This window comes from Vidua chalybeata, chromosome 18 (assembly GCF_026979565.1).
Source record: "Vidua chalybeata isolate OUT-0048 chromosome 18, bVidCha1 merged haplotype, whole genome shotgun sequence".
Classification (NCBI taxonomy): Eukaryota; Metazoa; Chordata; class Aves; order Passeriformes; family Viduidae; genus Vidua; species Vidua chalybeata.
Window position 1 is genome coordinate 2,950,230 of NC_071547.1, and position 23,065 is coordinate 2,973,294.

Below are 23,065 nucleotides of genomic sequence, written 5' to 3' on the forward strand. Positions count from 1 at the left end.
AAGTAAGATGGTACCTCTAATATAAACCAAATTATCTGATACCCAGGTGGTAAATGGCTGCTCCCACAAAACAGTGGATGTGCTGCTTTGGATGCCTGGAACTATTTCATCTCTCAGGTCCATGTGGATCTTGCTGTAGCTCCAAGGACAGCTGAAATCAACATCACTAAATCCCCCAAAGCTGCAGAATATTACAGTAGTTTTATAGCTGGGATGCCTCCTCATCCAGTTCTGGATAGGGATAAGGACAAGTCTTTGGAAACAAAGTGAGCTGCAGCTCATGTGACTGCTCGGATTGGTGCTCCAGCTGGGACAAATTTGGTAAGTGCTCATGCCCCAAATTTACCTTTTTTTTTTCTTTTTTTTTTTTTAATTTGGGCTTTCCCAATAGAAATGCAAGTATTTTGCCATTTGGAATATTTAATCTTATTAACCAGCCACGCTATTAATAATAACAAAGTAAAAAACCGAAAAGTTAGCTTTTTGTTGCAAGATAGGAAGATAAAACTGTGAAATTCTAAGAGTTTTGAATGCTCCTACCAAATCCTGAACTAAGTGGAAAAGCCAGTGAACAGAATCCATTAAAGCTGCATTTATTAAATGTCCACTTGTATAAAAAGCTAAAAATAGTGTTTGAGTTTTTCCAATTTTCCTTTGATAACAGTTATTATGATTTTTTGCTTCATCTCAGAAAGTCATTTTGCTGCTGCTGCTGCAGTGTATAATGTGTGCCCTTTCTTGGTGCAGCACAAATGACAGAGCACTAATCAGATCAGAACAACAACCACGTCATCTTTGAGTAACTAGCAATAAACTGTTTTTATAAGGAAGAAAGATGAACTATTTTTAGGGTAACTGAACAGAAAACCAGAAAATGATTGTAATCAGTCTTAGTCCACATCATTGCTGTGAATTTCCAAGGCACTGCTTTTTCCTGGGCAGCAGGCTAATCCCTGTCATACATCTTTGTGTAAATGGCCCAGTCAAATAGGATTTCTAACGTTTGGCTTAAAGTTTTGACTTCCAGTCTATGAAATCCCCTTTCTCCCTGCCCTGTCTAGTGACTCTGAACCACAGGCTGATTCCTAAGTAACCTAAATGTCCATTTTTGGTGATTATCCCACGTTTTCAGCATGTCTCACATCTCCTTGTCTGTGTTATTTTAACTATTACTGTCAAGCCTTCAGCGAACGCCTCCGTTGGAAGTCCAGGAATGGGTTTGCCACGGCTTTTGCAGCTCTGCAGCCCTGTGCAGGTGCTGTGTGGGAATGATGGCACAGGGCAGGAAGCACAAAGCACCCAGGTGTCTCTCTCTGGAGATGGCTGTGCCCATCCCACACAGCCTGGCCTTTCCTGAGCTTCTCCCTGCCAGAGATTCCTTCCCTGCCTCACTGAATCCTGCAGCAATCAGCTGCTGGAGGCAGGGGGTGGTGGCACAGCTCTACCTGTGCCTGTGCCTTCCTTCCACCCTGTGCCAGGGGCAGCCTGCTCTTCTCCCTGGCCTGGAAGAGTGGGGTCAGTGTGCAGCTGTTGGGAAAAACTATCTCCAGCTATTTGGCAGCGTGGGAGGGCTGGCATGAGGATGTCCTGGGATCTGTGGATCTGAGACCCACTCCTCACACTGTAAGCCCTTTGGAAGCTTCTCAAATAAATGTCATTAAATAACCCATTTTTCATGTGGCCCAGCCACCAACAATTTCCTTCTTTCACCTAAAAAATGTAAAAAAGAAGAATACCATACAGTCAAAATGTAGTTTTGCCAGCTTTTATTTTAGTCCTGTTAACAAATATATTTAATGCAAAAGCAAACCAGGAACTCTATAATTACCATACTCTCTGGATATAGAATCCAGCAGAAGATCTGACATAGTTAGGTATCAAAGAGAGCAAAATTACTTTTTTTTTAATATCCTGAAAAAAGACATTCTACTTCAAGCAGGAAAAACTATAAAAAACCCCACCAACCTATCTAGGAATCCAGTAAGCCAAAGGAGAACAGCAGGAGTTCTGGTCCCACAGAATTATCTCTGTGCTGCTGATCTGTGACGGGGGCCAGGAGCTGCTCATCTGGAATGGTGACGTGTGAGGGACACTCTCAGTCCTCACCTCTATCCCTGTTCCCCTGAGGGATGCACTCACCTCTGAGGGCAGGGAGCTGCCTGGGGCTCCCAGCTCAGGGCTGCACTCCAGGCCAGATGCAAGAAGCCCTGGGCCATGTCTACATCCATGGATAACCTCCAGCCCCGGGATGACCCTCTTTGTGTGTATAATCCCTTTGGAATTGCACTGTGCAGACAAAACAGCTCAAAACCCCTCCCTGGGGAGAGCTTCAGCTGAGCTCCCTTTACATTTTCACACTCAGGAAATATAAAGGGGGTAAATGTTCAAGGAAAAAACAACAACAGCAAAAGATAATGGAAAAAGCTCAGAATCCAAGTGATTGTTCTCCAGGCAATCAGCTGAGCTCAACCGTGCAAGGAAAGAATGGCCAGGAGTGCTGGGGCCAGGCCGACAGTGGCCCCGCTCCTGCTGCCACACTGGGTGGCTAAGGACAATAGGGACAACAGGGCCAAGCCAGGAGGGCCACAGTTATACAATATCAAGTCTCTCAGGCCTTGCAAAAATGTAACCTTATCGATAGAGAATGAGAGGCAGAGCAATTACGTGAGTTTTCTGTGACCCTGCAGAAGGATTTGTTTCCCTTTGATCTCCCTACAGATGCGTGCCGTTCCCGGCCTCATAAAACATGGATTTACGAGCAGGTTCACCCCAGTGCAGCCCTCCCAACAGCTTCCAACCATGGCACATTGTCACTCAGACAGTGGAGCAAAAGATTCCAGAGGGGTTTCTTTGCTCTCTCTGTTTATGCACCAAAACCAAACCATGGACAAAAATTGTAGAATTGATGAAAGCAACAGTATTTAACAAGAGTCTTCCTACTTCATGTGGGTATCGGGAGTAAGAATTCATAACACAAGCCTATCTTTACCTCCTTCCTGAATGATCTGACCAATGGCTGCTTGATTTTGTTGTTTCAGAAAACATTCTCTCTTACATTCCATTAATTTCTCAAAGTCCTGCCACATTTTCATTTGCTTCATATTGGGCCCGTGACTTTCCCGTACAACTTTCTGTTTCTCTCGTAGTTTCTGTTAAAAATACAAATGTATCAGATTTCTGCAACAGCTCTACACCACAAAAGTTGCTCACATAAGCAGCTTGGAATGACAGAGATTTTTATATGCTATGGAAATACTGTTTTGTTCACATTGATAACACTCCCTGCAAGTGCTAAAGGCATTAACACCTGGGACTTAGATCTTTGTATGGATTGACAACTATTTCCATAGTTTTTAACTGTCTAGTCTCATCTATTTGAGAACTTATGCTAAATATCTGACATAATTTCCATGCAGAGCTCTTGCAGTATCAAGGTACAACCTGCAGTGGATTCATACCATGATACTCTAACACAAAATCAATGTTTTACAATTAAACCCCCTCCTGATTATTAAGAGAGGCAGCCCAGACCTGTAAAAATCACTCAGACTGACTAAGAAAAGGAAATTAATAAAAGCTGTTTGGTGTGACTTGCTAAGCCCAGCCTCGTCCCTGCTGATCTGAGCTTCAGACAAGATTAAAACTGGACAACTGCTTTTGTCTGACGCCGCTGATCCCCTGGCCTTTAGCAGCAGTGATAAGGGTGACAGGCTCAGAATTTATTGTCTTCAACAGGTTGCTTTATATACAACAGAAAATCTGAGCTGGCACAGTTCGTTATGCCCCTGTTTCAGGGTCTTATCCAAATGGTTTTCAGGGAATGTGCTGTCACATTGAGCTGTTTGCCTATCCCTTACAGAAGCTGATGCTATTCCCTGCAGGAAATCAAGCCCTGAGGAGGGAGCAGGATCCTTTTCCAGGGTATTAATTACCAATGCCAGCAGTGATGGAATTTTCTTTGTAGGCTGCACAATGCTTTTTATAAAAGACTGACCACAGCCCCACAAAAATACAAACTGTACAATGGCTGTGCAAGGTAAAAGTCTCATTCTTACCTTCCCAAGGTTTTCTTGTTCAAGGATTATCCATGTATACTGTTCTCTAAAGGAAACATAAAATGATTTTATCATGATTTGGTTCTATGTAACAGGACAGAATAGTGATGCAAACATGGAAAATGATGGAAGTATTGTGAGGTTCACAAATGAGACAGAAGAGGAAACACAAAGAAACCTTTTTGTCATTGGACAAAATGAATCTTTGATATGAAGGATCAGATCTCCTTGTCTCAGCTGTGCAGCTGGGAAAAGTGATACTGGCTAAGGTCTCTTACATTTTTGAAGCAGGCATGATCACTACTCCTTCCAGCTTGAGGGCAACAGTGAGACCATGCAGATGAGATCCTGATCCTTTTTGTAATTAATTTATCCTGGTGACATCCCGAGGGGAGCCACAGGCTCACTCGTACAGGTGTCAGAATTTACAGACCCACAGCCCTTAACTGCTGTGAATGCAGCGTTGGAATGAGTGGGAAAGTCCAGGAATGAGTGGGAATGGCATTTCAGCCCAGGCCTGAGAAGGCCACTGAGTGCAGTGGCAATGCTGCACGTTCCTCTCCCAGAAAACAGCCCTCACATTTCAGGGCCTAAGTACAGGCTGAGAAGTGTTAATGCTGACATTCAGCATGGAAAGCCCTGGCTGGCCACCTCTGTCTGTACCAGGTGGCCTCATCACTCTGCCATACCCAAAGCTGACACGACCCCTGACAGTAAAATATGCAAAACACAACAGCACCGTCCACAGACAGCACAGGCACTTATCTTCAGCTTTTCTGAAATGTGACAGTAGAAAAAAAACCCTGTGCACTGAGCCACTTGGAAAAAAAAAATCAATTATATTTTTGTGTAATTATTACATTTTTCTGGTGTGACAGTCATCTAGTGGAATTCAAAATAAACCAGCTCATTTAAAGAGCTTTTCAAAGTGCTCAGGGTAGACGACCTCCAAGTACAGAAATCCTAATTTCCAGAAAGAAATGTCAGCCTTCACGATGCCAGAGCCTGAAGGTTTCCTGGAGTGTGAGAGCAGCTGTGTGGACCCAAAGCACTGTGTTCCCTTATTCCTTCCCTTCCTCCCAGGTACTCCAGGACTTTGACTGGAGCACTTGGGCCTGGGGCCAGCTGGTCCTGCCTCCAGGGGAATGGAGATGGATCACTTTAGGATCTCTTGCTCCTGGACAATTCCAGCCAGAACAGAGCAGAGCTGTGCTGAGGCTGCTCCAGGTGCTGTGCTGTCACACTGATCCCAGCAATCCTCACCCATCTGGAGGTGAGGCTGAAGCTGCTTCTTTGCCCTGGCACACAGCACATGTTCTCACACATCTGGCCTCCTGAACACCCTCTTTTTTTTAAAAAGTAGAGTTTTCCAAGTAATCATCAGAAGATTTTATGTCTTTCCTAGTAAGTTTTTCTTTACTATTTATAATGATGACTGGAAAGAATGTAACTTAATAACTTTGCTAAAACCCCACAACTTTTTATTTTTAGAAAAGAAAATTAACTTTTCACATTCCTAACAAGTGACTCCACGGAACAGAGAGTTTATATTCAATAAAGAGGGTCTGAATTAAGACATTTTTGTTCAATACGTTGTTAGGAGAGTGCAATTCTATTTATGGTTCATTTTTACTCTGTTTACATTCCAGCACTTGCTGAAAAATACATTCAGGTTCTAAAGGGATGTCTAGAGAAAAATGTCATCGTCTCATTTTATATTTTGCTAAGATCTCTCTACTGAACTTTGCTGTAACTCATTGAAATGAGACAGCTCTGTGACCTCTTAGCAAGGTCAGGACTGTGGCTGGTCCCTGTGGGAGGATAATTTCCACAGTGAGGAAGTGAAACGGGGACAGCACAGAGGGGTAACAGCCTGCTCACATTCCCTCCCCATACCTGGGATTGCATGGCTGGGCTCGTGCTCCATCCCAGCACTGGGCTCTGATGGCTGCTCCGTGTGAATCCCCACATCCTGGATGTCCAGTTCCCAAGGATTTGGGTTGGAGTGAACCAACCTGAGCTCCCACTCCCTGCTGTCTGACCCTACTGCCTCAGGTCCTCATCTTCATGAATATTCACATCATCACTAAGGTTTTATCTGTTCAGCCTTCTGCTTAATTGTGCTGTTTCATCTTTCCTTCATTAGATAAATGATTATTTCCTACAGCCTTTCATTATTTTGTGAGATGACCAAGAGCCCTCTCAGCCTCCATCACCTTTTTTCTCTCCTCATCCTTCTCCCTCCCCAACGATTGTAGTTTTGATTCTTTGCTTACTCTTACTTTCCTACACTCTTTACTACACAGTGTTTGAACACTCCCATGCCTCACATCCTTGCAGAAGGTCTCTGTGATGGATTTTACTCTGGTCCTTCCCTTCCTGGTGATCTCTGCCTCCTGTTCTAGACCATGGAGATGCAGCTCCACTGCTACCAGTGCAAGGGGCTTCAGGAAAGGGTCTGATGGATTCTCCTGAGAGAATCCCTGGAGTTTTCTCACTGTCTGACACATTTCCCTATCAACGTCCATAAAACTGAGCAAACACAAATTTTAAAACTGTTTTGATAAAAGTTTTCATGACTGGGAAATACTGTGGTGGGAAAGCAAAGACCACCTTGTAAAACGACTGACACCAACTGGATTATTTTGCTGACAACAAGGATCTAAGATTCACTTTTCTGGAAAACAGAATTTCTATTTCATGCAATATTCTGAAATTTTGAAAGGCTAATTATGAAGAATAAGCCCTGGGTATTTTGACACTTCTACCAACTGGAAATTAAAAATGTTTTGGATTTTGCTGATGCTTAATTTTGAAACAGTTTGTTGACTGTTGCCTAAATTTTGTTTCAGCTTTTATGTCGTATTAGAAGATTGAACATACACAAAATTTTCAGCAGGATACTTTCACAAAAATATTTAGTTAAGTTACACTTAGTTAAGTGTAAAAAATCTCTACAACATGGTAACATTTAGACTTAGCACAGATAATGAATCCGAAATATCTCATTCTCAGAAAACATTTCCATCTTTGGCAGGAAAAAATTCTATTTAAAATAGAAAACTACACCAAAAATAATCAGCAGCTCAATTTATAGTATTTCCTGTTTCTCTTGCTGCCAGTCAAAGGCGAGGGGTCCTGAAAAGAGTTATGGGATGAAGGAAGTGGCTTTTTACTGGAGTCAGTGAAACTGAGGGTAAGGATGGAGGTTCATGGGATGGTGCAGAACCATCCTCAGAGTGTGGAGCTGCCAGAGCCTGTCCTGGGCTGAGAATCTCCAGTGGGAAGGGCAGATCTCCTGGTATGTCTGACAGAACTTGTACGTTCACAGCAGTATAGGCTGGAATCCGAGATGCTTATTTTTAGATTATTATAGTGCTTCTAAATTTATCAGGTGAACTCCTCCAGCCCAAATGCCAATGAGAAAATTCCTGACTTCAGCCTCAGTTTGTGAATCTCCTTCAAGTCACCCCAAGGGGAGAGAGTCCTGCCAAGGGGAGAGAGTCCTGCCCCGCTCACCGCAGAGTCCTGCGCCGCTCCTGCGGGTCTGGGGACACGTAGGCCTTCATTTCCTCCTTGGCACGCTGCAGCTGGATCTCCAGGCTCTGTCAAGAAATGTATCACTTAAATGCATATATGGGGTGTATTTTATAATTGCCACTTCATTTCACAGTGAACAGTTTGTGCTCTCACCCTTTTCATGCAGTTAATGTAATGATAGTTGCTCTCTTCCTGGGCACACTCCTCAAGAAGCCCTTTCACTTCCTGTGGGAAAAGAGTAAGATTCCAAAGCACATGGTGACTGCAAGCTCCCAGGAGATGCCCTGTGTTGCCATATAAACCATGAGAGTTTATAATAATAACTACAACAATAACAATAATAATTATAATCCTGAACTGATAATTTCTCAAATGTTTATAAAATTTGGGCTTCTCACAAGTCTCTTTTAGAGTGAAACACAACTGAGTGGTTTTAGATTTGCAGTTTCAGTCACAGTCAGAGATGCAAAATGGCTGTTAACAGGCTTTTATTAATGCCTGACTTGTAACAGACACTTCAGCAGTGCTGCCAGGATTCCTGCTCCTCAGCACATCTGAAGTGCCAAGCACAGCTGTGAACAATCATTTCCTGGAACACATCTGCAAAGTGCATGTTAGAAGCTACAGACGTGCCAATAGTATGTTAATCACCAATCAATAATTAAATGGAGGAGTCTGGACATAGTGGGTTGCTCCCATCTCTAAATGGTCCATTCCCAAAAAGCCTCACGATCCCAATGGAATTCCTGTACACATTCCAGGCTGCACAGCATTTGCAATTCCAGAGCTTTGTCACTGTGTGATTTCCAGACCATCAGCTGGAAAACTGAATTCTACAGTTCAACTCATGTGCAGCTCAGTCAGTGGATGTGATTGTCACCACGTGGTAGAAAATGACTGAGTTGTCTGCCAAGAAGACAAGCCTTGATTGCTGTTGTAAAATAGTTCCTTTGGAAAGTCCATTTCATACCAGGTCCATCTGGTATGAAGGACCCTACAAAGGAACTTTTAGAGCAGGAAAATAACTGTCTATATATCCACCCACACTTTAAACTCCCTGTTTACCTTGCAGTATATTCTTCTGAGGGCAAGGCCTAGAGAAACCAAGCCCAGTCAAAATTCACAGGAGTGATGGAGTGAGACAAAGTGAATACAAGACAGTCCCACTTAATGAGTCTCCTCACCACCAGTTTCAGTCATTAATTATCCACTGAACTTGTTGCTAATGCAGTGAAACTGCTAACTGCATATAAAGATTTGTCTTGATCAATTAATCTTTATTTTATGGTCGAACTCCTCCCTAACAGACACTGTCCAGGGCAGCAGCACTTCTGGCAGACTCACGTCCTTGCTGATCAGAGCTGGATGAAGCACCCTGAGTCCATGTGCTGCTGCTCAGGACCTGTGTGACTGCAGCCACCCCCCACAGCAGCTTCAGGCACGCCCTGTGGGTCACACTGACTGCATTTGTACTTTCCTCATCCTGAGGGAGGGCAGGGAAGCACTGCAGCCCAGCATTAATCCAGGGGCAGGAGCCAGCCCCACCTCACCTGCTCCAGCGCCGAGCGATTGGTCTCCAGCCCGGCCGCACAACTGTCATACTGGATTTTCTTCTCATCACATTCTTGAGTTAATTCCTTGGTGAAAAGGGCAAAAGGGCACATCAATGAAATCTTCCTGTGGCTGGCATGTGACACTCAGGCCCCTCACACACCAGCCCCAGCTGCTGGAGTGTGACCCTCGCTGGCACATGGCTGTGGTTACACAGGGAAGCCACCAACCCCCCACATTCTGGGATCAGAGAGAAGGAAATTCCCTCTGTTCCCAGCCAGGGAAACAAGTCTGTGTTTGCAAGAAGAAAGAACAAATAATTATAAAAATAGACATTAGGAAAGGATCAATATAAGTGCTCCCTATGAAAAGCCAGATTTCCACTTGTGCACAATCAACCTCTTTGTTGGATTTCATCTGCTGACACTTTGAATGGAACCATTAAAAGTAGGTTTTCTGGAAATTTCATTGATGGATAAATGCATCAGTTTATTTAATTCCATGGTAATGAGCCAACTTATGGCAGCTATACACCCAAAAGACTTTTTGTTTCCCAGCTCTCTATAAAGTTTTGAGAACAAATGGACAAATCTGCCAGTGCCACAGACTAAAGCAGGAATTAAATCAATGTAGGCTACATTTGGATGGGAAGTTATCTGCAATCCACTCAAAAAGACAGCGTTGGTTGGGATCACCAATGCTGAAATACAGAAATAGCTTTGCAACTAATCTGAAACTAACTTTGCTTTGGGTTTGAACTATGACTTTTCACATTTTTCCCTGAGGTAGTAATTTTTAAAATTGCTGTAAAGGACTGAATTCTGTGCCTGCACTGTCAGCTTTTACAAATCCCAACCTTTAGCACGTTGCTTGCTGCAAACACTGTTGACACATTCTGCTATTTCCAGCTTTCCCTCAGAGTTGATCATGTCCTTGTAGAGCACTTCAGAGATCTGTAAATTCGATTTATTTGTGGATTTGACTCGGTTCACACAGAAAGAGAGGAGTGTTTCTACAAACCTGGCAGTTCTGACGCAGCTGCCTCAGCTCTTTGATGACAGGAGCAAGGCTTGCTTTCTTCTCTGCCACCATGGCATTCAGTTTCTTCACCTGAGAAAGGGACAAAATAATATTCATTAACTCTATAACCCTAATTGTACATTTATGTAATTAGGAATGTGAAAAGAAAGGGAAGTAAACCAAAATACAGAGAGAAAAAATGTGTGATGAAACCTTAATTATACAACTGGAGTTCAGGCCTAATTAAGAAAGGGGAAAAGCCCATCTGGCAGTGGGGTCATTCCCACAAATGAGGTAAATTCTGCTTCCATTGTTCCAACTGAGGACATCCCAGAAAAGTCCAGGGCACTGCCCTTGTGCCAGACACCAAAGAGCTGAAGGAGAAGGGGAGATGAAGGGGAGGCACAGAGGGGGCTCAGATAAAGGAAGAAATCCTTAAGGAAAACAAATACTTGCATAGGTTAAATAAAGCTTGAAAATGCTAAAACTGAGTCACTTTGATATATTTAGACTGAAAATTCATTTGGCATCCACCTTTCTGTTTGAGAGTAATTCTATTTTAGTTACACCATTGTATTTAAAAATGCCCTAATGAGTTAAAAAGATGCTATTTTGCTTTTTGCTTACTTATAATATTTTTAAATTAGAAATTCAAGTTCTTTCTTGCTTCTATGGCTATGTGGGCAGGTAAATTAAAACATGACAGTTTTAAGGGCAATTGAAAATCAGGCTATAAAGAAAAAGACAAGTTATTTAGCTCTTTAAGCATATTAAGTATCTTTTCAACAAATGCTTAACTCCAGTGATTTACAAACATTTTAGAAAAAGCCTCCATTACAGATTCAAACCATTTGTCTTTTTCAAATAATGTGTCAAATAAGAACAAATATGAAACCACTTCTGAAATGACAAAAAAAAAGTAAAAAAATCAAATACAAGAATATTTGATATCCCTAAAGTTTATGAAGGGGAGAAAAGAAGGTTTTATTTGTAGGATTTTAAAGAAAAGAAATTCACATTTTAGTAAACTTTGTCAAGATTAGCTTTGCAGATGCATTTGTTAGAAATATTTATATATATATATATTTATAAACACAGATTAAAGGAAATTTATAAACTCAAACAAAAACATTAAATTGGATTTTATATCCTGAGGAACCAGATACTCAAACTGAGGAAATGCAGTAGTTTAAGACAAAAATCACCATTTCAGACATGTTATCTAATGTCTGGCCTTTCACTTCATCCATTTCACTCTTCACTGCAGAGACTCTTTCCAGCTCCTCCTGGGTGTAGCTGTATCCAGAGATTCCTTTCTTCTCCTCAATTGCTTGCTGCAGACACAAACAATAAATGCTGGATGTGAGTCCATTAACCAAGAAACAGCAAATTCCTTCGTGGAGCCAAATATTGTGAAGAAGTGAAAAGGGTAAGTACTGTAATTAATTTATTTTATTAATCAATTTATTATAATTAATCTAGCTTCCAGAAAAGTAGATTTTATCTCGTGCCTGAACAGCAGGATAATAAAAACCCTCTGTAAATAGAATATTTGGTCATCCAGTGCTCAGTGAAGTGAACAGAGAGTTTCCACAGAGCAAAGTGGGCTGGAAGTCAGGCTCTGAAGAAGTTCAATGTGTAAAATCTGTCTGCTTGATGAGAAGATGCAGCAAATTATTTTTGTAAAGTATTTTGGTAACAAGAATACAGGGATTGGAAGAAAATACCACAGAGTGTTCCTGCATTTGGGATGCTTACAGTTATCCAGAGCAGAAATCCTTCTGGCTTAGGGAAGATTCATCCAGTTTTAAATTTGAACACATTTTCTTCTTAATATCGTGGAGTTAGAATGTTTCCTTCTTGCCTGCTCTTTCTTTAAATACTACTCCTATATATTTTACAGCAGTAACTTGGATCCTATTTGCTGCTGGTCATGCTCTAAGCCCTCACTACATCTATGAATACCAAAAAGTAATGTAAGCATCCAGCCTTGCCCTAAGCAGCATTTGTACAGATTTACCATCGACTTTAAAAAGCAGGGTCAGGCCCCTCAGTCTAAAAAGAAGCTGCAGACCAGTCCTGATGGACACAAAGTACAGCAGCCTCAGAGTCAACAGCCAAAAATACCTTTGCTACCCCAAAGGCTCCTTCAGCGAGGGCAGCAGGAGCTGGGGGTGATACAAAGAATAATCCCAGCAGCATCCCTGGGATCCTCAGGCTGTGCCCAGGGCAGGGAGGGCCGGGGGAGCAGCACAAGCTCAGGTTACCAACTGCTGCTGGGCGGCCTCGTGGCGCTGCCGCAGGAGCTCCTCCGTCCTCTGCAGGATCCCGCACTCCGCCGTGATTTCTGCTATTTCCTGCCGCTTCTTCTTGTAAAACGTGTTCTTGCTCCGGAGCTTGCTCACGTACTGCTTGAACTGGGGAGAGAGAGCAGAGCTCACTTCACTTCCAGCAAAGCAGGGCCTTACCACAGCGTGCAATGTAATTATCCTCTTGGTCCTGCACATCCAAAACGCAGTGCTTAGAACAGAGCTGGAATTCAGGATTCCCAGGCTCTATTTATTTTCAGCTCTGCATTCGTTCACTGAGGGAGATCAAGGAAAGCAGCTCCTCTGCTTTCTGTCCCAGCTCACTCATTTGCAGGCCTGAGATCACTCCCTTCTGCTCGCCACCATTTGACAGCTGGAAAAGTAAATACTCCTTGCAAAACGTTATGGGAGTCATGGATAATAAAAACTTAATGCAACAGTAATTTGCACTTGTAAGAGAGCCCCAGTCCTGCAGACCAAAACATGGTAATAGACAGCAGCAAAATTGGAAGGGAAGAGGACATGGGAAAAGATTTTTTTTTTTTTAATGTTCTCAGTAGATAAAACTTGTTGTTCTCTTTCCTTGACTCCTGCAGACCTGGATGATATTGCTGGCTACGTTTAAAAAAGCCAGGAAAATAAAAGCAGAGTCCTTGCAGAGAAACAGAGAAATGCAGTATCTATTTCACTCAAAATCTAAAGCAATGGGGAATTTATAGTTTTATTAAAGACTGAGTAAAATAATAAAAATCCTTACAGTCCAACAGCCTTAGCTAACTTTACACTTGGACCTGTGTGTGTTCAATTTGTAAAACAAGCACCAGGGTTGAAACAACCAGATAACATTTTTCTGTTCTTTTATGTTTTCCATTTGTTGTGCAGTCTCAGCTCTCATTCTTGGATTTTACATGAGAACTACAAGGTAAATGCCAGTCACAGCTCAAAAAATGCATTCAGATCCAGAGATGGAAAGCAAAATTTATGAGAGTAAATGATGTAAGAACAGGCTTCAGAATGCTCCTGGATGAGGAGGCGTTCAGTGTATGCAGGGAGCACAGACCAGGCAGGAAAATTAATCCCACTCCCACTGATACAAATTTGAAATTCAAACATAAAATAACTTAAATTTCAAAATTTACAATAATTTTTATTTTTTATGAAATTATCCCTCTCCCTTCTTCAGAATAAACCCAAACCCCTAATGTGACCAAAGGCTAAGAACCCCCAGAGTAACTGTATGTTCTATAAAAAGTGTCCTGGGCAAACTGCCCACAATGAAATCAACCCTGTTCATCTGCCATCCTGTGCAATATCTAGGCCAAAGCTGCCTCTCTCTTGCTACGCTCCAGAACTATTTTTAAAGCCAAAAGCTATAAACGTTTTTGGTGAAAGAACAAACCCACAAATTACTCAATGTGCTGTATGCAGATTGGCCTCTGTGAGGCTTTGGGATAACATCCTACATCCTGCTATTACCCAGGACAAGGATACACAAGGTCACCTGAGCCCCTGTCACACTCTCTGCTACATTACTGGCACATTTAATACAGTAGCACCAAATTCATTCCTTTTCATAGCAAATTCAATCACATCCTCTTCATTAATACAAAAGACTTTTTTTTTCCCTTCTTTAATTGCTTTGACAATACCAAGCTTTCTGTGATTTCCAAGTGATTACAAAAGTATAAATACAATCTCTCCAACCAGCTGAGGAAAATCTAAGGCAAGCACAGCCATCTGTCTTGATCCTTGGGACATTTCATTTGACCAGTGGAATATAATAAAGAATGAGGTAAAGGATTAAACTTAATATGTGACCACACAGAGCTATCAAATCTGAATGATCTTCTGTCAGTGCATCCCAGGATGAAAAGCAAACTACAATTCTCTTCACTTTTAAGGTCTTGAAAATAGCTCAAGTGGGAGGTAGGGTATTTGCATATTCAATTTTCAAAGCATAATGTATTTTACAATGGAAGTCAAAGGATCTTGTTGATTAACGAACCAATTCCACCACTGTTCTATTATTAGCTGATTAACTTAGGACTATATAATACAAATTTCATCCCAAATGAACTACAAGTTGCTCACAGTGACAACTGAAATCTGTTCCTTTTAAGAAGTGGATGCACAACCTCTGGCTCTTTAAAGCAAACTTAACCTTTCACACAGCTTTTATTGCAGCAAACAAGGTAAAACAGATATAAACAACAGCAGGAAAGTGATAATCTGTGTAGAAAATCAACCAATAATTTGGCAAAATGTTCAAAAGACCTGATTTACTCCAAGGGCAGCAAAGATTAGCCCCTCAAAATCTCACTGACTGAAGGCTCCTTTAGATCCAGGGCCAAGTTCTGAGCTGGAGCTCTTAGATTTGATTCTACTTAAATCAGCAGCTTGTAGGGTTCTTACAGCAAAATTAGGCTTCTTCAGCCTAAAAGCTGAGAGTCATTCCATAGGTTTCCAAAAATAAAAGAAGTATAAAATATCAATGTTTTCATCTGTGTGAGCATTGCTCCTGAGGCTTTATACACCTCATGTGTACAAGAGAAATCAATGCCACAAAACACTGCATTTTACTGTGGTGAAAGGTATTTTCAATAATTGGAATAGTTCCCAGAGAAATAACATTGTTGGGCCACATCACTTTCAAGTGAAGTAACCAAAGGAATCCACTCCTGAGCAGCAGCATTTTCCAACAGACCAAGGCAACTGCTCCCTGTGTCCAAACTCAGCAGGCTCATCCTGGAATTCCCATGGATCTGCCTGTGCAGTGGTGCTCCAGTCAAGGCCATGGCCACCAGTAGCTTTTCCTTCTCAAGCACTTGTTTCAGCTTCTGAGATCAAATGACTGGATGAGAACCAAGTGCTGGCACTAAGGGAGCAGTGGAAGCAAACCAGCCTGGAGCCCGTGTCAGCCCAGTCAGAGCCCCTGGAGACACAAAAACCATCCAAGGACAAGCAAGCAAAGATTCTGCCTTTTCACTTGGCTATTTTTATGGGTGACTGTAACATAACAAGCATGGAATGCAGATTATGGAACACAGTGAATGAAAACAGGACTTTGATTTCTCATATAACACAGGTATGCACCATCCCTGGGCAGATTCCCTGGATTATGCTCCATTTTTATTGGAAGAATCCAGCAATGCACCTACTTTATGCTTCTCCATTTATTAGGCTCTGGAAGAGGTTGGTATCACCAGATTCAGTCTCTCCACACATAGTGAAGGAATTACCATAACAGTTCTAAATAAAAATCCAGTCAGGGATGTAGAAATGGCTTCTCCAGGGGCATCCAGAGCCTGGCAGACTATCCCCTCCAGGAAGGGACATCAGCCTGGTCACCTCTGTGGTCAGAACTAGGACCAGAGCCCAGCTCCCCTTTGCAGCTTTGGCTTTTCACTACAAGCTCCTCACCTTTTCTCCATTAACCTCACATTTGCCCCTGTGAGAGAGACATTTCCACAAGGTTTCTTATTCCAAGATTATCATTAGAGGAGAAAATGGATAAAGCTTGTTTTCTCCAAAGAGCAAACTCCAGATAAATTGCTCACTTTGGAGTAAAATCTTTTAAAATAGTATTTTCTGGATTAATGCAGCAATTTGATTGTTTTATTGTATTCAAAATGTTCTTCATGCAAAAATATTACAGAAAATAAAGTATTAATTGCAAAAAAAGTGGTTTTCTATGAAACACATTACAAGGTTCCAAATAAAAACATTTAGTTAAGAAAATTATTTGCAGAAGCACAATAATTCTAGAAAATCTTAGCTGATTATATCTATTTTCATTAATAACTGAGGAACAGATGTTTTGATTTCTAACTAGACTAATTAATGGGATACAGACTGTCCAAAGTATTAAAATTCAGTTAGGAAAAGTTCCTGAACATAACAGGTTGTCCATATTTTTTTCCTAAGAGGCTCTAAATTCAAGCTAGTACAGCCAGTGTTGGACAGAGTTAATAACTCAGACACGGAAGGATGAGCTTCTAAAAGATAAGAGCAGTAGAACCTCAGTGTAATAAAATGAAAGTATCCTACAGCCTGCTCATGGCACAGCTCAGCCAGGAAAACTCTTCCTTAGCATCTTCCAGGAGTGCTTGCTTCTGGTCAGGCAAGAAGTGTTAAGGCAGCCATTACTAATACTTTGAATCAATCCAAATATTTATAATGAAAACCCCTTTTCAGTGCTCAGGGAAGATGCACAGGTCAATGAGATCCAGGATTTATCCATGGCAGGGGGTGCTGAGGGAGTGCTCAGCTCTGGGAGATTTCCCTGAATCTCTGCATATGTTTGGTTCAGGTGGCAGGGAACTCCCCACAGCAAAAATCTGGCAGATTCAGGTGGATCAACAGTTTTTGAGGAAAAGTGGCATGATCTTGGGTCTGAGGCTGCCTTCTCTATTTGCAAATAGAAATGTTTGTCTTGTTTTCCCAGGGGCAAGTAGGCATGGATGAACATTTGTATGGAAAAAAGATCAAACTCCTTAAGTAAATGCATGTGCAAACCTCACACACCTGTGAACAAAGTGAGGATCTCCCATGCTCTGTTCTCAAAACCAGATTAATTCCCATCCTGCAGCTCAGCACAGCTCTGGGACAACTCTGAATCCTTGGGAACCTCAGTGTTCTTGGGCCCTGTGCTGAACTCTGGAAAGTACAATGGGTTGTGTAAAAGGCTAAAAATATCCCAGCTTTACCTAGGATCACTTGTAACTGAACCATCCAGCATTCCAAGTGTCAACATGTGATTCCCTAATTTTCAGGATCTGACAGCTGCAGTGAGGAGCTGCCAACTGTGCCCCCTGCTCACTGCACTTTGATTGAAGTACTTAAAAAGACTTCATAACTCCCAAAGACAATTTATTCCTACTTTTTTGTGTTTGATGTAAATGAATTGGTTATTTCCTGCTGTTTCTCCTGAGTTCTATCCAGGTGTACAACCTCTCAAACCTAGTAGAATGCTTTTCATGACTGTGGAAGAAAGCAAAACACCAACACCTAAAAACCTAAGCCAGGCCTGACCTTTTGGTGAATGAAGGGCTAAAACCACCTCAACTGGAGATCCAAATGCTGCTTTGGGAGCACGAGTTAGGAAGGTGCTGATTCTTCCATTGCCAAGTCTTGAGAGTGCCATGGGATGTAATAGGACAGAGCAAAGTGAGACAAAGCAAAGATTAGAAATTCTGGGTATAGGAGAAAAACAATGCTTTGATTTAACTGTAGCACTTTGATAGGATTAAAAAATCCATTTAAATTTAAGACAGCAAAGCTATTTGTTAAAACACCCTCTTTCTGCCTTTTTAAAAATGGAGGAACTAAATGTCAGAAGTGTCACTGGAAGAGGAAAGTGTAAGGAAGCTCTTGGCTGTCAGAGTGTGAAGTGAAGGTTGGATGGACAAACTCCTCCTGTCCCCATGAACTGCAGCACTGACTCACCACCACATTAATCAACACTTCCTTTGCTATTGCCTCAAAGCTGGAGCACTGAACCAGAAAATACAAATCCTAAAGCAGAACATACCAGAAACAAACCTGCAGCAGGAGGTTGGCTGGCAGTGAGGAACCCAGAGTTTCACTGGGGAGGGAAAACCTGCTCATGCCACTTTTGCTTCATCCCCTCTTCCCTGCCAGCCCTGTCTCATCTCAGCCCTGGCTCCTCACACCCCCACTCTGAGGCAGGACTGGCTCTGTTCATTTGCCAGGGACTTGGAGGAGATGCAGAATCTACAGCACCAAGGCTCTGTGCAGCAATTCTGGCAGCAGACATTTACAAAGAATTAAACATCACTGTCTCCACCTTCCAGATGAGGAAACCATGACCTTTGAAACAGAAGTGACCAAAAACCATCAAGAATTCAAATCCTTTCCTAGTCTTTAGGCACAGGAAACACCCTTTTTACTGCTTTGCACGGGTGCCTGTGAGTACCACTGCATTTCACCTAAGGAAGTAATAAACATGAACAGGACATGGATTTATATATTGACTTCCTTGCCAATACACATTTCCTTGCAGAAAATATTTTACAAACCAGGAAATGCTTCTTATGAAAAGACAAATACTTCTGATTTTAAGCCAGTGGTTTTTTTCCCAAATTGCTCATTTATCCTTCTCTGTGCAAAATGAAGACCTGAAAATATTATAAAAATCAAAAGCAGAACATATTTGAACAAAAGGAATGCAGATCATGTCAAAAACAGATCTTGTCCTTTTTCTGTCTTGAGCCACTTCCTTGTGTCAGACAGTTAACTTGAGTTTTTCATTACTAAGCCTTTTACAATGTTATGAGGTTTCCTTCCTACCCAGTTCTCCTCAAATTTCTATGGATCAGTTTCTTGTCTTCTGAAGAATAGGCACAATTATTTCTTACCTTACAGTGCCTGTGCAGATAATGTAAAACATATGCTGCTGTCTTGGTAATATATTCTTGTTGATTAATTGAACATTTCTTTCCATCACATGTCACAAAACACAAATTGTCAGCTTTCTGCTTTAATTTTTGCTTAAGAACTTGTCAAAGACTCCAGCAATGTGCCCACTGGAGCTGAAAACCTTGGAGTGGAGAGAAATCTAATGCAGTGGGTTCCTTATTATTGCTACCACGGGAAAGGGTACAGTGTGTGATGGGAAGAGAAACCAACATCTTAATTTTCCACATCTCTGTGCCATTACTCCCACCTGAACTCTTCATCCACACTTTCAGACTCCTTTAAAAGTGACTGATTTTGTGGAGCAGCCATGTCCTATGGGATTAGGAAGGGAGTTCCTTCTCAAAAGGGCGTTCCCTGTATTTAGTAGTATGTAAAAAAAGCACAGAAACAAAGAACAGGCAAGCAAGGAGTGTGTGCTCCTGGCTAAATGATGGCAATGCAAAGACAATACATGAGAGAACAATATTAACTCAGAGAATGATGCAGATAAAATTCTCTTTAGTTTAGTGACTCTGCCTGTAAGTTCCCTTAGCAGGATTCTTCCCAACTGGGAAAAATTACTGGCTGAAGAAAAGTCCTTTTTTTTTGCTGGCAAACCAATACCAAACTGTAGCTCCCTTATTCTTTGGAAACTTCTGAAGCAGAAAAAGCTGCTTTGAGAAGTACAGCTGCCAATCTCACTGTGCCTGGGCCACACTCTGTGCCAGTCACTGTGTCACAGCTGAACCTCAGGAGGGCCTGGGAAATCTGGGTTTTAAGTAAAAATTTTTGTGGGTAATAAATACCACAGGCCTAATTGCATCTCTGATAATCACTGGTATTATGCTTTATAATCATACAGACTTTTTATATTATTTATAATCATGTTGACCTTTATGGTTAGTTATTCACCATCACACCACTGTGATGATGTTGCCATTATTTGGCTGGAATGTTAATCCAGCCCAACACTGACTCCTTGTATACCTTGCAATGGATTAGGCACAGTGTGAATAAGAGAAATTAATCATTTGAAAATAGCTACAAATCCCTACCTCATCCTCAGTCAGGACTTCAGAGCCTCCCAGCTCGTGGGCCTGACTGTTCTTCTGCTCCACCTGCCTCTCCAGGCTGGACATCTCCTCCTTGGCAGCCTGAAGCTCTTCTGCCTTGGCTTCTTTTTTCCGGGAAATTATAGAAGCCTGCAAGATCATTAACATAAAAATTGCCTTGTTTAATCAGGAGAAAAATGATTTTTAGATAAAATGTATAAATTATATACAGCAGGTTAAACCACAACCTCATTGAAGTTGGCTGCAGCATCTCAACTTTCTCCAGAATGGGTGAGGTTTCCAGCACAGCCTTTTTGCCCAGACTCAAGCTGATGTATTTTACATTTTAGATTTACATTTTTTCACCTCATTTTTTCATTTTCATTGAGGAAAAAGGCAGGCATTTTAGCTGCTCCATTTCTTCTGCTTAGTCCCTCTTGGTGCATATATAAGATACACCAACATGGCTTGACTGGAAAGTTATCCAAGATTTCACAAATGTCATAATACAGATTTTTATAACTCCAACCTACTCCAACCTACAGAAATATGCTACACTAAAGCAGAACTGAGCCACTAAATCTTGGCAAATAGCTAGAAGATGATGTATAAAGCAATAAAGTACAGAAATAGTGTAGATTACAGATTAATTTTTTTCTTAGTCTAGAAGATAAAGCGCTTTAAAATAATATTTTATACAAGACTGAATATTTAATAGTACCTGAGTTTTGACCAGAACAGATTTGGTAACATAAGTATACATTAGTTCAAGGATTAAAAAAAAAAAGCATTTTTCTCTTGCTAAAGTATCCTGTTGAAAAATACTCTAAAATAATACAACACATTCATTTAGATGCAGGTACAGGAATTTGAGGCAGGGCTGGTTTCTTCAAGTGAAAGGGAAAACTTACAAAAAAATGAAGCCAAAACACAGCAGCTTTCTCACACTCAGCTGAGAGGACCAGCTTTCTCCCTAAATAAATCTCCAACAGAATTGTGCTGGGGTGGGAGCTCAGCTCTCTGCTGCACGAGGTGTCTGTGGTGACAAACCAGGGGACAACAGAGCTGATTATTTTATGAAACAGAACCCAGGCCCTGGCAGAAGAAAGCAAAGAGCTCCCCAGGCTCTGAGCTTCCAGCAGCAACCTCAGCTCCTGAAGTGGACCCTCCTTGATCCCAGCACATTCCAGAGCAGGATTCTCTCTCAGGAAGAACATCTCTTCCAAAATAAAATGGTGTTTCACTTTGCATTTGTGACTGAACTGTAGTACATATCTTATCCCCATTTTTTCCCTCCCACTGGTACATTTTACTTAAGCCTTTTGATTTTTCAAGCCATGACCATAGGCATCACACTGAAGATCTTCCATAAAATTAGCAGTGGTGCAGGTGCCTGGAAAAGGAATCGCTCAGGTTCCTGTGTAAGCTCTGAAAATCTCTGAGTTCATAAATCCTTTTTATAACTTGGGAATTTACTAAGACTGGACCAGACAGCCTATTTTATAGCAAGATTATTTTACAGCCTCAGGATGAGAAATCAAAGAATTCCTTCTTAAGAGATGAAAAGGAGAAAAATGGCATTTGTCAGACCTAAGGAAGGGACAGAGCTGCAGCAGGCAGCCCCCATGCTGCCTTGTAAGAATCCATCCACAGCTGGAACTTTACCAAAATAGCTCCTCCAAAATGCCCCTTCCAGAACTGCTGTGCTGCAAGGACAGCAGTAAAAATATTCACTGACACGACTAAAAGCAACGTTTGACTCAGCCCTAAACATACATACGTTCAACAGCTCTTTATTTTCCTTCTCACCTCCATTATCATGTATTTCTACTGATGATGCTAGAGAAATCAAAGGAAAAAATCAGCATGTAAACCAAACAGAGACTGATTTTTATTCCTGTTTCTGCTTAAAACACATTTTGTTCCTTCTTACCTGCTGGCGATACATGGAGAATTTACTATCAGCTGGCTCATACGTGATGATCCTTTTCTCAATCAGCTGATTAATTTGTGCATTGACTTCCTCTATCTGCAAGACAGAGTGGAAAACTAAGGAAACAGAGCTTGGTGTCTTTGTCTTCTCCAAGAATTAAATGCTTTGCAACGATGATTTACAATCCAGCCAGTTCTTTTTTTTTTTTTTTAAACAGAGAAACAGACCCAAAAATCTCCGTGAGTCATTAAGTATTGGCCAGGAAGAGGCTGTTTTTGGATTTCCAGTTCTGTGCCTTTATGATAAGGCAGAACCATGACGCTGGCCCTGAAAATGAAGTAAACTGGTGCATGTGGAGAGAAAGTGCAGTGAGTTGGTACAGAAAAAAGAAATTGCCACATACTGAGTGAAAAATATAATTTTATTGACATGAACTAAAATTCCGTTTCATTCAACCATTTAACAGAAGTTCAAAGGGAAGCAAATAAAGGCTAAGTGATAAAAATTTCATCAACGCTTTGTGAAGTCACAGACCATCATATTCCAGGCCTGTGGTGCCTTTTCCTCCTACCACAAGATGCCCTTGGTTGTCCTTAGTCCCAAAGTGCTGAGCTTCATTCCAGCCAAAGTTTCTGGAGCTCTCAGCCACACCAGAGTGCAGATTCCAGCCTTCCCAGTGCACTGGGACTCCCACCAGCCATGGAAAACACAGCCACAGCAACCTGCCTTTAATTCTCTGCTGCTGCTAAGGGAGCAGTGTAAACACGTGCTGCAATCCCAGGGAGTCAGACCAGAACACAGGGACAGTGCTGGGTATCACCCTGGAAGTTCTGGGAGCAACATCCATATGCTTGAAAAACTGAGAATCTCAAATAAATTGCTCAATAGGACTAAAAATACTCCAACAGCTGGCGAAAAAAAACCAACTCTCCTGTGAATTCTATTCTATTAGTGGTAGAATAGGCTTGAATTTGAAAATGGCATAAGAATTCCCTTCTGTGGATAAATTCCTGGGTTAATATTATAAAATGCATGGTGGAAACATGCTTGGTACACTTCAGCTCCTTTTTAAGGCACTGAGATAATAAAAAGCCAACTAAAAAGAAAAAGCTGCCTAAGGCCATGCTGTGATAACACCCAAGTGTATGACATGGCTTTATTATCTTTCAAGAAGATACTTCCAAAATA

The 23,065-nt window shown here is 41.5% G+C and overlaps 2 protein-coding genes across 2 annotated transcripts in view; one reads left to right on the top strand and one right to left on the bottom strand.

Moving 5' to 3' along the window:
* LOC128797270 (uncharacterized) overlaps nt 1-669 on the top strand; it is a 28,968-nt gene extending 28,299 nt beyond the window's left edge. The window contains exon 5 of the mRNA XM_053959658.1: nt 47-669. Coding sequence (XP_053815633.1) covers nt 47-139 — 93 coding nt within the window. The 3' untranslated portion in view covers nt 140-669. The remainder of the gene's footprint in view (nt 1-46) is intronic.
* Nucleotides 670-1,749: 1,080 nt separating this feature from the next.
* Nucleotides 1,750-23,065, bottom strand: part of IFT81 (intraflagellar transport 81) — a 37,265-nt gene continuing 15,949 nt past the window's right edge. The window contains exons 9-18 of the mRNA XM_053959818.1: nt 21,878-21,973; nt 19,948-20,094; nt 12,434-12,583; nt 11,372-11,500; nt 10,167-10,256; nt 9,146-9,232; nt 7,749-7,820; nt 7,575-7,660; nt 4,056-4,101; nt 1,750-3,149 (exon numbers count right to left, since the gene is read on the bottom strand). Coding sequence (XP_053815793.1) covers nt 2,967-3,149; nt 4,056-4,101; nt 7,575-7,660; nt 7,749-7,820; nt 9,146-9,232; nt 10,167-10,256; nt 11,372-11,500; nt 12,434-12,583; nt 19,948-20,094; nt 21,878-21,973 — 1,086 coding nt within the window. The 3' untranslated portion in view covers nt 1,750-2,966. The remainder of the gene's footprint in view (nt 3,150-4,055; nt 4,102-7,574; nt 7,661-7,748; nt 7,821-9,145; nt 9,233-10,166; nt 10,257-11,371; nt 11,501-12,433; nt 12,584-19,947; nt 20,095-21,877; nt 21,974-23,065) is intronic.